This window comes from Nycticebus coucang, chromosome 2, assembly GCF_027406575.1.
Source record: "Nycticebus coucang isolate mNycCou1 chromosome 2, mNycCou1.pri, whole genome shotgun sequence".
Taxonomy (NCBI): Eukaryota; Metazoa; Chordata; class Mammalia; order Primates; family Lorisidae; genus Nycticebus; species Nycticebus coucang.
In genome coordinates, this window is record NC_069781.1 from 15,535,478 (window position 1) to 15,550,389 (window position 14,912).

The 14,912-nt window shown below is 41.0% G+C and overlaps 1 protein-coding gene across 5 annotated transcripts in view; it reads left to right on the top strand.

Annotated features, from left to right (window-relative positions):
* Positions 1–14,912, top strand: part of TTLL11 (tubulin tyrosine ligase like 11) — a 273,808-nt gene that overhangs the window by 58,090 nt on the left and 200,806 nt on the right. For 4 of the 5 annotated variants that reach the window (XM_053566767.1, XM_053566793.1, XM_053566785.1 and 1 more), the window contains exon 3: positions 5,467–5,600. The exons of the other annotated variant lie outside the window; for it this stretch is intronic. In XM_053566767.1, coding sequence (XP_053422742.1) covers positions 5,467–5,600 — 134 coding nt within the window. The remainder of the gene's footprint in view (positions 1–5,466; positions 5,601–14,912) is intronic. 5 annotated transcript variants of the gene reach the window in all.

Below are 14,912 nucleotides of genomic sequence, written 5' to 3' on the forward strand. Positions count from 1 at the left end.
TATTATTTTTTGCACAGTTGTAGTCAGAATATAGTTGCCTGAATAGAAGGTATTTTCTGTTAGTATAATATCATTTCTGCTTACTTCAAAGGGAGAATCAATTTACTCTTTTTCTTTGCCATTCTGTCCTATATCTTTAAGACAACACCTTATAGAAACCCAGTATGTGTATATTACACACGGCCACTTATGCCACATCCATGGGGAGTTTTCACCTAAGTATACAGACTTACACAGTCACTGCCATAGGCCACACTCAGCTCAGGTTCACTTACAGGGATATAGGGCAGGAAACACAGCTTGGCAGCCAGTGTCAAGCATTTCTCTTCAGTGGAGTGCTGGTAAGAGTCCCAGGGGCTAGTCTCTGGCCCCTCTAGTGAAAGTTCAAGTTTCAGGAGACCATGGGGGATGTGACTCTATCTTGGCTTAGATGCCCCACAGGAGCCAGTGTGTCTTATCCCAACTCCATAGCATGGCTTCCTAGGTCCCTGCAAGGGTCAGGTTAAGTTACAAGTTTCACTCTCAGGAAAGCCTAGAGTGGTGGCTTCCTACCAGGTATGTAGGCAGTTTACCAATCCGAGATCATTTTAACATATGCTTTGTTGTCTCATAATACAGTTAGTACTCCAACTTTTATTGGTTTCCAGGGGAAATAGATAGAAAGTTAACCCAAGGAAACAGCAATAGAAAGTTAACCCAAGGTCAAGTTTGTCCTTAGAGAAGGAAAAGGGATTTTGTTACCAAACAAGACCGAATCTTAAAGCCAGAGTTCTTGCACACCAGTTTAATGGGATAGCTACTATTTTCTCTCTCTTGCTGTGCAGAAAAGGATACTTTTGATACAGCCAAAGTGACTTATAGGGATATAGGGAGAACAGTTTGGCAGAGGACAGCCCTTCCCATGAGGACAGGATGCCTAAGACATGGATCACCAGGTGAGGCTTTGCCTGCATTTTGCCCATTTGCTCGAGCCTTGCCTCATGGCGGAGACTAGGAAAGAAGTGGCAATGGACCTACACTTGAAACAAATAGAGATATACAAAGAAGTGTCTGTCCTTAAAGGGCAGTTTTCTCCATCCCATAGTCCGCCTGCCCATGATTAGAACATAAAATTCTCCACCTTACTAAGACCGATTAATTAACTCCTATGACAAAGGTGGCTCTCAAACCTGTAGCCGAGGAATGGTGCTGCCCCGGCCCCTGCCCTGTGAAAGGTAGTAATTGTCAGCAGTGGGGTGACTCCAGTTTGCATCCACACTTACCTCTGTCCTTTATCTATACATGCCATTATTCTAAAATAATGTTTCATCTATTACTTCCAGTAGGTTCTAGTAGGCACGCCAGGCAAGGATAAACACTTTACCTGCAGAATAAACTGAAAGCATTTGGATATATGCAGATGGGAGTAATTTATTTTGTTGTATCAGCACATTAGATTTTAGTTGATTTTCTGTAGGCAATTTCCTTGTTCAAAATACTTTATTATATCTTAACTAATAAATTAAGACTTTCTATAAAAACAAAATAATCTGACTTAGATATGGCTTTGTTTTAAGAAAGTCCAGAACCATCCATTCTTAGCTTATGCACAAGGTTTTTTGCTGCAATTCAGGGTCTGAGATGTATGGCGGGTGGAACCCAAGAACCCAACATGATGGGGGCTTTATGGCAGAGGGGAAGGGAGCTTCAGCGAGGCTCTCTGGGGGGTGGCCACCTGTCAAGCACTGGTCTGGGCTCTGGGGATAAAAGTTAGGGAGAAAGGCAAGTAAAGGGAGAAGTAAAATACAGTATAAGTGCTCCACCAGAGAAAGGTGGGGGCACTGTGGGGGTTTGAAGCAAGGCCATGCAACCTGTAGATTTGCCTGGGGAGCAGGCAGGGGAGAGACCTTGGAGAAGAGGGTGGTGATTAGGATGGATGGGCCTGATCTCTGTGCCAAACAACAGAGCAGAGGTGGTGCCAAGACCCAGAAGGCATGAAGCATGCTGCTTATTGAGCAAAGGGCAAGTGGCTCATTGATGGTTAGAATGGGCCAAGGTGAGTGGGATGGTGGAGGGGCGATGGGCAGCAACCTGAACACGTTAGAGCCTATAGGCCATGGAGCTACAGAGGGATTTTTAAGCCAGAGAGTGACATGGGCTAGCTTATATTTTAGAAGATTAGCCAGAGGGCTATGTTGGAAATAGATGGAAAGGCGGAGAGAAGAACTACAATAACGGCTAAGAAGTTGGTGCCGTGTCCGCACGAGAGGTGAACGGATCAGTGGCCATGGGAATAGAGAAGATAGGATGGATCTGAAAGTATTTATTTGTTGTTTGGTGGTTGTGATCTGTTTTTGCCAAGAATGATTGTTATAAATGATATTTCGATGAAATAGTGCTCCAGATAAGCTTTGTTTTGTTTTGTCTTGTTTTAATTGGGTTAAGGAGACATAGGCAAGCCTCAGGAGGGGACTGTTAACTCTCAGTTAACATCAATGGAAAGCCACCAGGCCTGAGACTCAAGTGTAGCAGACAGATGAACCATCAGAAAGAGTGACAGGAGGCAAGCGCTTGGTGCTGGAAGCTGCCACCCAGGTTCAGAGAGTTTTTCCAGTTCCAGATAGGGGAACTGTCACCACAGGGACATCTAGGGATAGACCTTATTGAGAAAACCAAGCAGGCACTCAGCCTCCAAAGAAACTGTTAGTGGGTAGCAGGACCCCAGACACGGGGCTGAAGTCACAGATAGGAGGACTCAGCATAGAGCATGAAGGACTGGTGGCACCATCAGAGGGAGTCCCAGGCCCTGGGAAGGGGCCCTAGGCAGGGAGTATCAGGTACTCAGTACCTTCAGGAAGGAAGGCAGAGTCTGAAGCCAGCTTGGCCTGGGGTCAGCAGGCCTGGCTGTGACCTCCCTTTCACATATTTACTCTGGGAATATGGTCCTGGCTCAGCGAGAAACCCAGCTACCCTCATCAGGGTCATAGTGAGGGAGGATGCCACTCCCCACACCTGTCTCTGATGTCAGCAGTTTCCACCAGGGGCCAGGGACTCTCTGACAGCACCGGTTGGGAAGACAGCTTAGACATGGAGGAGGAACAAAGGTTTTGGTGGAAAGTGGACTTGAGAGAGGTCTACCCCTGGAGAAAGATGGTCAGGCAGGCCTGGCCCTGACAGTGGGCCGCCTACAGCCTGCGCGCAGCAAGTGTCTGGGAAAAAGTGGCATTGGCTTGTAGAGGTGCTGCTTAGCTTGGCTGTTTTTTAATAGAGAGCTGCCTAGAGACACAAAGTTAAACTTGGCAACAGATCTATTAGCTGGTGGGGGCAAATAGAGCCATTGTGGACATAAAATGAATATTCCCTCAATTCGTTAGATGTCGATTCTCACAAAACTCTCCTGGAGCATTCAAACTGCCCTGTGCGTTCCCAGGTCTTCGTCTGTCTTGTGTGGGTCCTTCTGACCTGCTGAGGGATTCCTGAAAGAAAGCCTGTCCCTGGCACAGCACCATTAAAATGCAGAAAATGCCACACTGGTCAGGAAGCATCATTAACTTGGACTATGGTGCTGTGTTACAGTTAGCTATGATGGCTTCCTGCATAATGCTGTAACTAAAATTTAGTCAAGTACAAGTAAGAAGATTCAAAAAAGTGAAAACTTTGCTTTTTTTTTTTTCTTTATGTTTATCTCTAGCATTTATAACTCAGAAATTCTTACTTTGTGGGGGAATAAAAAGATACAGCTGTGATTTTTCCAGCCTTGTTCTGGGGAAGCTCAGAGCAGTGTCCTCAGTGAGTTTCTTTAATATTGAAGATTCCACATTAGAGCACAGTTTATTAGTGCTTTTTAAGCTCCTTTATTTCTTACTTAATCCTTCCCTGTATCCTTCCAAACAACTAAGACCTGGGCATTGACATCTTGAAGCTGGGACCTTTCGATTTATTTCTTTTTAATATGCTGAGGGAAGCACAAAGTTGGTTTTAAAACTTTCCTTCTCAGATATTTTTACCCGTTGCTCCCCGAATGTGGAAGTTTAGAGAAACCTCATTTATCCTCTCTGTGCTCATTTGGAAAGTATGATAATTTGGATCACATAATGCCAAGATGATATGGAAACTTTGTATTTTCTATTAAAAATAGCTTTGCTGGCTGGGCGCCCATAGCTCAGTGGTCAGGGCTCTAGCCACATGCTCCAAGGCTGGTGGTTCGAACGTGGCCTGGCCCTGCTAAACAAACAAACAGATGAAAAACAACAACAACAAAATAGCTTTGCTAAGCAAATTTCTAGTGTCAGTAATGCAACTGTTTAGTCTCTTTCAGGGTGAAGTCCATTTTGTATCAAGATTTTTTTTTTTTTGTAGAGACAGAGTCTCACTGTACCGCCCTCGGGTAGAGTGCAGTGGCGTCACACTGCTCACAGCAACCTCTAACTCTTGGGCTTACGCGATTCTCTTGCCTCAGCCTCCCGAGCAGCTGGGACTACAGGCGCCCGCCACAACGCCCAGCTATTTTTTTATTGAGTTTGGCCGGGGCTGGGTTTGAACCCACCACCCTCGGCATATGGGGGTTTGAACCCACCACCCTCTACTCACTGAGCCACAGGCGCCGCCTGTATCAAGATTTTTAACAGTGATATTTGTCTTAAGGTATAAGCATGCTAAAATTTACAATAATTTTTACCTATTTGCTTAAAATTTGCTAAGATATATGGTATTCAGTCTCTCTTCTACTCAGTTACTAACAATATTACAAGAAAAAAAATCCACCATTCCTTCACAATGTTTTATAAAAGTGAGACATTTCAATCCCCTCTGGTCAGATTGAGATATGATCAATGCCAATGTCAGTCCTGCAAACTGAAAAACTCCTACAGATTGCATTTTTTTCTCTTAAACTATAAATTATGTTATGGTATCCTTCCAACTTCCTGTCCTTGATTCAAGGAGACAGATTTTATGCTGAAAGGTGTGTGTGTATGTTTTTTTTTTTTCTGTTTATGCCTTTAGTACTTGTGACAGATTAAAACAAAGCAACTTCATTAAGCTTCTCAGAATGTAACCAGAGTCCACTAGATAATATTCTCTAGGGTACAAGACAGAAGGAACCCCAGCAGTACGTATGGTGGCCCCAAATTCAAGAGTGTATTAAGTTTTAAGTTCAAGATACAAATGCATCTGTATTCATTACCCAAGGGGGATGACAAAGAATAGATTAATAAACAAGGTGAAAATTCATTCTTTCAAACTGATGCTTCATTTTTATAAGGAGAAGAAAACATCCACCTGTCACCTCAAGGTTTTCACTAATTTGGTAGATTTTTCCAAGTCATGAGGCACTGCTGTGGGGAACAACTCAGACCTTTTTTTTTTTCCTATCCTGCTGGAAAAAGTGAGTGTATAGGGTGGGTGGTTTTAAAAGTCCCAAATGATGGCTGTTTTATTGTTAGTGGCTCACTGCTGTTAAAACCTTACAGCGTCTCTTCTCCCCAGGCATGTCGGAGATGGTGCGTAAAATTACCCTGAGCAGAGCGGTGAGAATCATGCAGAATCTCTTTCCTGAGGAGTACAACTTCTACCCTCGCTCCTGGATTCTGCCTGACGAGTTCCAGCTCTTTGTTGCTCAGGTAGATGGCACTCTGTCCCCCCTGGCCCTTAAATCGTATCATGGTTGCTCCTGTGTCCTGGGTCCTGAGTGCTGGGACTTGGGGCAAGGGATCCCCAGGAAGCTGACACCGACTAAGGGAGTATCTCAAAAGTACTGAGAGAGAGTACTGGGAGGCTGAGGCGGGTGGATTGCTTGAGCGCAAGAGTTTGAGACCAACCTGAGCAAGAGAGAGACCCTGTGTCTGAAAATAGCCGGGTCTTGTGGTGGGTACCTGTAGTCCCAGCTACTTGGGAGGCTGAGGCAAAAGAATCGCTTGAGCCCAAGAATTTGAGGTTGCTGTGAGCTATGACTCCATGGCACTCTACTGAGGGTGACAAAGTGAGACTCTGACTCAAATAATGATAATAATAATAATAATACACAGTAGGTGTTGGGAACGATTGAGACAGCTGGCAGAATTGAATGGAGAGGGTGACAGGTAGGTATACTGAAGAAGTGAGTCTCGACACCAACAGATGGGCCTGAGGCTGATGATGGAGCTGGATCACAGAGTCACCGCCCTGGGGAGACGGAGCAGGTGGTTGAGCGCACATATGGGACAGGCCCACTGGGGGACTCCTAGAGGCTGGTCTCCCTAGCTTCCCGTGGTCTGAAACGTGGGCAGTCAGGCTCTGTTTAAAGGCCAGGGAGCAGGACTGGCCAACTAAGGCGGGAAGCTTTTAAGAGTCCTGCTTTCAGTCTGTTCCAGAATCAATTCTCAAATGACGCATTCCATCTGAAAGCTATATGTCTGAGCATGAAATACATGGTGGCCTTCGCCACCGATTGTGAAATAGAGCCAATAGGGAAGCGGAACCCAGAACTGCCACTTTAGTAAGCCTTTGGGACCACTGAGACGTCTCTGAGGACAAGTCCCAGAGTCCACCCCATACCTCTGAGGGTAACTGCAGTATACAACAAACGCCTGTTTGATCGTGATAGGGCTAACACCATTTATAGGTCCTCTTGTGTTTCCAGCATTTTGCTAGAACCTTAACTTTACTTCTTTTAATCGTCCCAGCAATCTTGTGAAGTTGGTTTAATTATTATCCCCACTTTATGGACGAGGAACTGAGGCTCTGAGAAATTGACTTGCTTGAGGAGTAGGATTGAAGCCCAGAGCTGATTCCAGGGCCTGTGCTTTTTATTCTCTCTCTTACTGCCTCTGTAATGTTGTGGTTTTAGTACTGAATTTAAAAATTTGTAATAAAATTATGATGTACTAAACACAAAAACAGCCTGAAGTGATAATTTTTCAAAGGAAGCTCTCCAGGAGAAGGTGGTCACATGGGTTTGTATACATTTCTCAAAGTTCACCAAACTATGAACTTCAAATGGGTGCATTTTATTATATGCAAATTGTGCATCAATAAAGCTAATTAAAAAAAAAACTATCGGCTCTTTCCCCCCATCAGCTCTGCTCCTGCTGTCGTTGCTATGCGGAATGCCTTTCCTTTCATCTCTATAGCTCTGTATCTAACTACAGCCCCACATCACTGAACCATGGGCACAAGGTTACAAACGGTGGGCTCCTGGGTTCCAAACCTGCACAATATGCCACTGAGTGCTGGCAAGTACTAGTGTATCTAGACCTGTTTAAACACAGAAAAGGTAAAAATACCACAAACATGAGGTAGGCAAGATAAAAAAAGTAGTTCCCCTGTGTAGGGCACTTACTGCCAACGGAGCCTGCCGGCCTGGAGGTGGCTCTGCGTGGCTCTGTGAGTGAGCGGTGAGAGAGTGTGAAGGCCCAGGCCACAGTAATTCCTGTGCATTATTGCAGACTTCATACACACTGGGCTCTTAGGCTACACTGAATTTATTAAACGCTTTTTCTTTCTTCATTAATAAATCAACCTTAGCTTACTGAGACTTTGTCAGCTTTTTAAACTTTTTGGCTTTTGTACTTAGCATGAACACGTACAAAATTACAAAAGCATTTTCTTTATATTCTTATTCTATAACACTTTTTAATGTTTAAATTAAAATCATTTTTTAACTTTTTAAACTTTTTTGTTAAAAACTGAGACACGAACACATCCACTCAGTTAGGCCAGTGGTTTTCTCAACCTTCCTGATACTGTGACCCTTTAATACAGTTCCTCATGTTGTGGTGACCCCCCAACCATAAAATTATTTTTGTTGCTACTTCACAACTGTAATTTTGCTACTGTTATGAATTGTAATGTAAATATCTGATATTGGGCGATCCCTGTGAAAGGGTCGTTCGACCCCCAAAGGGGTTGTGACCCACAGGTTGAGAACCTCTGGGTTAGGCCCACATAGAATTAGGATCATCAATATCACTGTCTTCCAACTCCACGTCTCTTCCCACTGGAAGGTCTTCAAGGGTGATAGCATGCACGGAGCAGTCGTCTCCTAAGATAACCACGTGTTTTTCTGAAATACTCCCGAAGGGCCTGCCCAAGGCTGTTTTATACTTAACTTTTATACTAACTTTTTTTTAAATAAGTAGAAGTACGCTCTAAAGTAGCAATAAAAAGTATAGTACAGTAAATATATAAACCAGTAACATAGTCATTTATTATCATTCTCAAGTACAGGACATTACGAAAGTTTTGAGATACACAAAAATCAAGAAACATTAAATCTGCATGGGTGGAAACAAATGAAGCCCTTCCTGCCACACCCATAAGCTGAGCATGGGTGAATCAGAAAGGGTGCTGTTGACTGTATTTTTCTTGAAAGTGAAATAATGGACCATAACACAGTCTTGTGGTGACCCATGTGTTATGTACTGTACATAACTGTGTTGTACTGTATACTGTATCACTGCAACCCAGTGAGTAATGTGCAAACCTACGATTACTGATTTTTAAACTTTAAAGCAAAAAATTCGTTCTAGGCGCTGCTCTGGCTGCATCTCAGAAATTTGGGGGTATTACATTTTCATCATCATTCAGTTCAAAGTGCTCTCTGATTTCCCTTTGGAATTTCTCCTTTGCCCATGGGTTACTTAGAAAAGTCTTAATCTTGCTCAGCCCCTGTGGCTCAAGCGGCTAAGGTGCCAGCCACATACACCTGAACTGGCGGGTTCGAATCCAGCCCAGGCCCACCAAACAACAATGACGGCCTCAACCAAAAAATAGCCGGGTGTTGTGGTGGGCGCCTGTAGTCCCAGCTACTTGGGAGGCGGAGGCAGGAGACTCGCTCGAGCCCAGGAGTTTGAGGTTGCCGTGAGCTGTGATGGCATGACACTCTACCCAGGACAACAGCTTTAGGCTCTGTCTCAAAAAAAAAAAGAAAAGTCTTAATCTTTAAATAATTTTTTGGGGATTTCCAAGTGTCTTTTGTTATTGATTTCTAATTTAATGTTATCAACATCAGAGTGTATTATCTCAATGCCTTTAAATGTATGGAGAATTTTCTTATGGCTCATACATCATCCGTCTTGGTGAATGTTTCATGGGCACTTGAAAGTAAAATATATTCTGGAGCTTTTCATGTTGCAGCCTATAAATGGCAGGTCAAGTTCATGCGTTCCTTACTAGCTTACTACCTACTTGTTCCATAAAGTATTACTGAGTTAATGTTGAGATTTCCAACTCTTAATTGTGGATCGTCTGCTTCTCTTTTTAGTTCTGTCAGTTTTTTCTTCGTGCATTTTGAAGCTCTGTTAATAGCTTGATGATTTGACTCCTTTATAAGGTAACTTTCCTTGTCCTGATATCTACTTTGTCTGATACTAATATAGCACCTCCAGCTTTCTTTGCCTTAGTATTTTACATTCCACACCTTTACCATTTTTTAACTTTTAACCTACCTACGTTTTTAGAGTGTGCTTCTTGTCGACAGCATGTAAATGGGTTATGATCTTTTATTAAGCTTGACAATTTCTGCCTTTTATTACTGTTTAGTCCACTTAATGTGTAATACTACATGTTGGATTCAGGTCCACCATCTTGCTCTTTCTGTTCTATTTATCCTATTTAGATTAATTGAATCTTTTTTAGTAGTTTTATTACATCTCCTCTTTAAGCTCACGCGCTATGCTTCTTTTAAAAATGTTTTTAGTTTCTGTCTTAGCCGGAGAATATATTTGCCTTTAAGTATCGTATACTTCAAGTAAAGTGTTAGCGTGTGACCATGGTATACTTCTGTTTCTACCCCGTCCTCCATGCTACTGTCATTTATCTTATTTCTGTTGTAAACCCCACAACACATTGTTATTTTTGCCCTGAAAAGTCAATTATCTCATAAAGAAACTGAAAAATGAGTCCATCTGTCTGCTACACTCACTAGTGTGTTTACCATGTCCTGCGTTCTTCATTCCTTTGTGTAACTCTGGAATTCCATCTGGGATTATTTTCTTCTGGACTGGAATTTCCTTTAACACATTTCTTGTAGTGCAGGCCTGCTGGTGACAAGTCGCACCAGCTTTTATTGTCTGGAAATCTTTATTTTGCCTTCAGTTTTAAAAATGCTTTGAAATAATTTTAGATTTATAAAAAAGTTGCAAAAATAGTACAGAGACAATACCCCCGGACCCTTCATCTAACTTCCCCTAATATTAAAATCTTAAACAATCACTGAAACTGAGAAATTAATATTGATATAATATTATTAACGAGTTGACACGCCTTATGTGGAATTTTCCAGCTTTCCTATGAATGTCCTTTTTCTGGTCTAAGGTCCCTGATGGCATTTAGTTGTCATTTCTCCTGAGTCTTCTCTGAGCTGCAATAGTTCCTCAGTTGGTCATTCCCTTTTATGACTTTGACTCTTTTTAGATGAGTACTGGCTAGTTATTTTTCTTAAAGAATGACTTTAAATTTGATTTTGTTTGATTTCTTCCGTCATGATTAGATTCTGATTACACATTTTTGGCAAGGATACTACAAGAGTGATGTTGTGACCTCAATGCAGCCCATGGGAGGTGCCACGATATCAGGATATTTCGTTTCTGATGATGTTAACTTCGATCACCTAAAGTGACATCTGCCAGATTTCTCTACTATAGACTTACTATTTTTTGTCTCTATGTAATCATGAAGTGTCTGGTGAGGAGATATTTTGAGACTTTGCAGATAGCTTCTTTGTCTCACACTTTTATTTATTTATTTATTTTTTTTGAGGCAGAGTCTCACTATGTTGCCCTCAGTAGAGTGCCGTGGTGTCACAGCTCACAGCAACCTCCAACTCTTGGGCTTAAGCAATTCTCTTGCCTCAGCCTCCCAAGCAGCTGGGACAACAGGCGCTGTCTCGCACTTTTTAAGAGACAGCTTTATTGGGATGTAACTGATATACAATAAGATAATTAAAATATGCAGTCTGACACATTTTGATATATGTAAAAACCCATGAAACCACTACCATGATCAAGATAATGAACATATTCATCGCCCTGAAGTGTTTCCTCATGTCCCTTGGTAAATCTTTCCCTTCTTCCCTCCTCTTTCTCCACCTTTCCATCACCAGGCAATCAAGGGTCTGCTTTCTGTCAAGATTACTTTGTACATTCTCAAGTCTTATATAAATGGAATCATATAGCAGGCATTCTTTTGAGGGCAGAAATCTGGCTTCTTTCTCTCAAGATAACTACTTTGAGATTCATCTGTGGTAGTATGTATGAGTAATTCATTTAATTGCTGATGAGTACACCTCTGGGTGTTTAGGCCACAGTTTGCTGAGACCGTCACCTGCTGCTACACATCTGAGTTGATTCTAGTTTTTGGCTGTTACAAATAAAGACACTATGAACATCTGTGTATAAGTCTTTGTGTGGACATGTTTTCACTTCTCTTGGGTGAATGTTTAAGGATGGAAGGGCCGGATCATATAGCAGGTATATATTTACAGTACTTATTGTTTTCCAAAGTGGTTGCACCATTTTATATTCCTGTCAGCAATGTATGAACATTGCACTTCCTCCACATCCTTGGAGGAAGCTGTCTCTTAACTTGGTAATGGCCAGTTTTTTAAATTTTAGCTATTCTAATAAGTATGTAGTGGCTTCTCACTGGTTTTATTTTGTATTTCCCTAATGACTAATGATCCAGAACATTCTGTTTATGCACTTATTTGCCATCCAGTTATAATCTTTGATGAACTTATTCACATATTTTGCCTATTTTTTAAAAAAAAATTGGGTTGTTAATTTTTATTGAGGGATTTTTTTGTTATTTTTTGTTTTTTTGCAGTTTTTGGCTGGGGCCAGGTTTGAACCTGCCACCTCTGGTATATGGGGCCGGTGCCCTACTCCTTTGAGCCACAGGCGCTGCCCTTATTCATGAGTTTTGAGAGTTCTTTATAGGTTTTAAATACAGGTGTTATTAAATATACCAAGTGCAAATATTTTCTCCCCATCTGTATCTTAATCTTTTCATTCTCTTACTCTCTTTTGAAGAGCAAGTTTTAAATTTTGATAAAGCCCAATTTATCAGTTTTTTCCTTTTAGGGATCATGCCTTCGGTGCCATATATGGAAATATTTACCTAACCCAAACTCACAAAGATGTACTCCTATTTTTTTCCTAAAAGTTTAAAGTTTTAGGTTTTAAATTTATGTCTATGATTTATTTATTTATTTATTTATTTTTTGAGACAGAGTCTCACTTTGTTGCCCTCAGTAAAGTGCTATGCAACCTCAAATTCTTGCACTTAGGCTATTCTCTTGCCTCAGCCTCCCAAGTAGCTGGCAACACCTGGCTATTTTTAGAGGCAGGGTCTCGCTCTCGCTCAGGCTGGTCTTCAGCCTGTGAGCTCAGACAACCCACCCAACTCAGACTCCCAGAGTGCTGGGATTACAGGCATGAACCGCTGAGCCTGGCCCTTATGATTCTTTTTTAGTTAATTTTTGTGTATGGTATGAGATATGAATTGAAGTTCACTTTTTTTAACATATGAATATCTACTTGTTTCAGAAACTTTGATCAGAACATTACCCTTTCTCTTTCAAATTGACTTTGGTACCTTTGTTGAAAATAGTTGGCCAAATACGTGTGAGTGTATTTCTAAATTCTCTATTCTATTTCATTAATCTACTTGTAATTCTCTTGCTATCTTGATTACTATAGCTTCATAATAAGCCTTAAAATCAGGTAGTGTAAGTTCTCCAACTTTGTTCCTTCCAAAATTGTTTTGGCTATTATAGTTCTTTGATTGGCCGTATGAAATTTAGGGTTAGCTAGTCAATTTAAAAAATTGAATAGTATTTTGAATACGACTGTGTTGAATCTATCTATCATTTTGATTAGAATCAACATCTTAACAACCTTGAGTCTTCTGACCTGGTGAACATGGTGTATCTTTACTTTTAGGTCTTCTTTAATTTCTTTGAGCATCAATTTTTAGTTTTTAGTGTAAAGATCTTACACGTATCTTTTGTCAGATTTTCTCTGTTTCAAAGTTTTGATACATTGGCATTGTTTAATTTTTAAACTTCGATTTCTAGTTGTTCATTGTATGTAAAAACAGAATTGATTTTGGACATGACTCTCATATCCTGAAACCTTGTTACACTCACTTAGTAGGCCTGGTGTCTTATTTTATAAGATCTATTGGATTTTCTAGTATCTGGTTCTCTGAGAATAGAGTGATTTTATCTTACTTTCCAGTCATCCTTTTCTCTTTTTCTTGCCTAATGCACTGGCTAGAACTTCCAAATGACGTGGAAGTGGTGCTAGCAGACTCATTCTTAATCTCCGTGGTCTTGGACTTGGCCCTCATTTTAGGGGATACACATTTCAGTGTTTTATCATTAGGTATGATGTTAGTTATAGGCTTCTTATAGGTGCTGTTTATTAGGTTGATGAAGTTCCCTTCTATTTCTTATTTCCATGAATTTTTAAATTAGAAATGGATATTGGATTTTGTTACATGTTTTTCCCGAGTCTATTGAGATGATCATATGGATTTTCTTTTTTAGTTTGTTAACATGCTGAATTATGTTGAATGATTTTTAAAAATTAAACTGTGCATCCCCAAGATAAACCTCTCTTGGTCATGGCATATTATCCTTTTCATATATTGTCAGTTTTGACTTAATAAAATTTTTATGAGAATGTTTGCATCTATATTCCTGAAGGATATTGGTTTGTAGTTTTCTCTTTTTTGCAGCGTGTTGTTTTCATTATCAGAATAGTGCTGGCCCCATAGAATGAATTATAAAGTATTCTCTACTTTTAAATTTTCTAGAAGAGTTTGTGCAGGATTAAGACTATTTCTTCTTTGAATGTTTGGTAAAATTCACTAGTGAAGTCATGTGGGCCTAGTGTTTTCTTTATGGGAAGGTTTTAATTATAAACTCAATTTCTTTAGTAGATACAGACTATTCATATTTTCTAATCTTCTTGAGTGAACTTGGGTAGTTTGTGTCAAGAAATTTGCCCATTTTTTTCCTAAGTTGTCACATTTATTGGCATAAAATTGTTCATAATATTCTTTAATGTCCTCAGAATCTTTATAATATCACCCTTAATTCCTAACATTTGTGGGTTGTTTTTTTTCTTTGAGACAGAGTCTCACTCTGTTGCCCTGGGTAGAGTGCCCTGACATTACAGCTCACAGCAATCTCAAACTCTTGGGCTTAAGAGATTCTCTTGCCTCAGCCTCCCAAGCAGCTAGGACTACTGGTGCCTGCCACAACGCTTGGCTATTTTGTTGTTGTTGTTGTTGTTGTTGTTGTTGTCGTTGTTTAGCAGGCCCGGGCCAGGTTTGAACCCACCATCCCCGGTGTATGTGGCCGGTGTCCTAACCACTGAGCTGTAGGCACCGAGCTCCATTTGTTATTTTTTTGAGCCTGGGTCTTACCAGGCTAGAGTGCAGTGGCATGATCATAGCTCACTGCAACCTTCAACTCAGTTTCAACTGATCCTCTTGGCTTAGCCTCCTGAGTAGCCAGGACTACAGGTATGTACCATCACACCCATTTTATTTTTTTTTTAATTTTGAGACAGACTCTCACTGTGTTTCCTGGGCTGGAGAACAGTGGCATCATCATAGCTCACTGTAACCTCCAACTCCCAGGCTCACGTGATCCTCCTGCCTCAGTCTCCCGAGTAACCAGACTGTAAGTATATGTCAGTATACCCAACTAATTTTTTCTATTTTTAGTAGCTATGGGGTCTCATTCTTGCTTAGGCTGATATATATTTTTTTTCTTTGTAGAGATAGGGTCTTGCCTAGGCTGATCTCAAACTCCTGATCTCAGACTCCTGGACTCAATCCTCCTGCTTCAGCAAAGTGCTAAGATTACAGGCATAAGCTACTGTGCCTGGTCCTTAACACTTGTAATTTGTGTTCTTTATTTTTCCCCCCATCAGTCTGGGTAG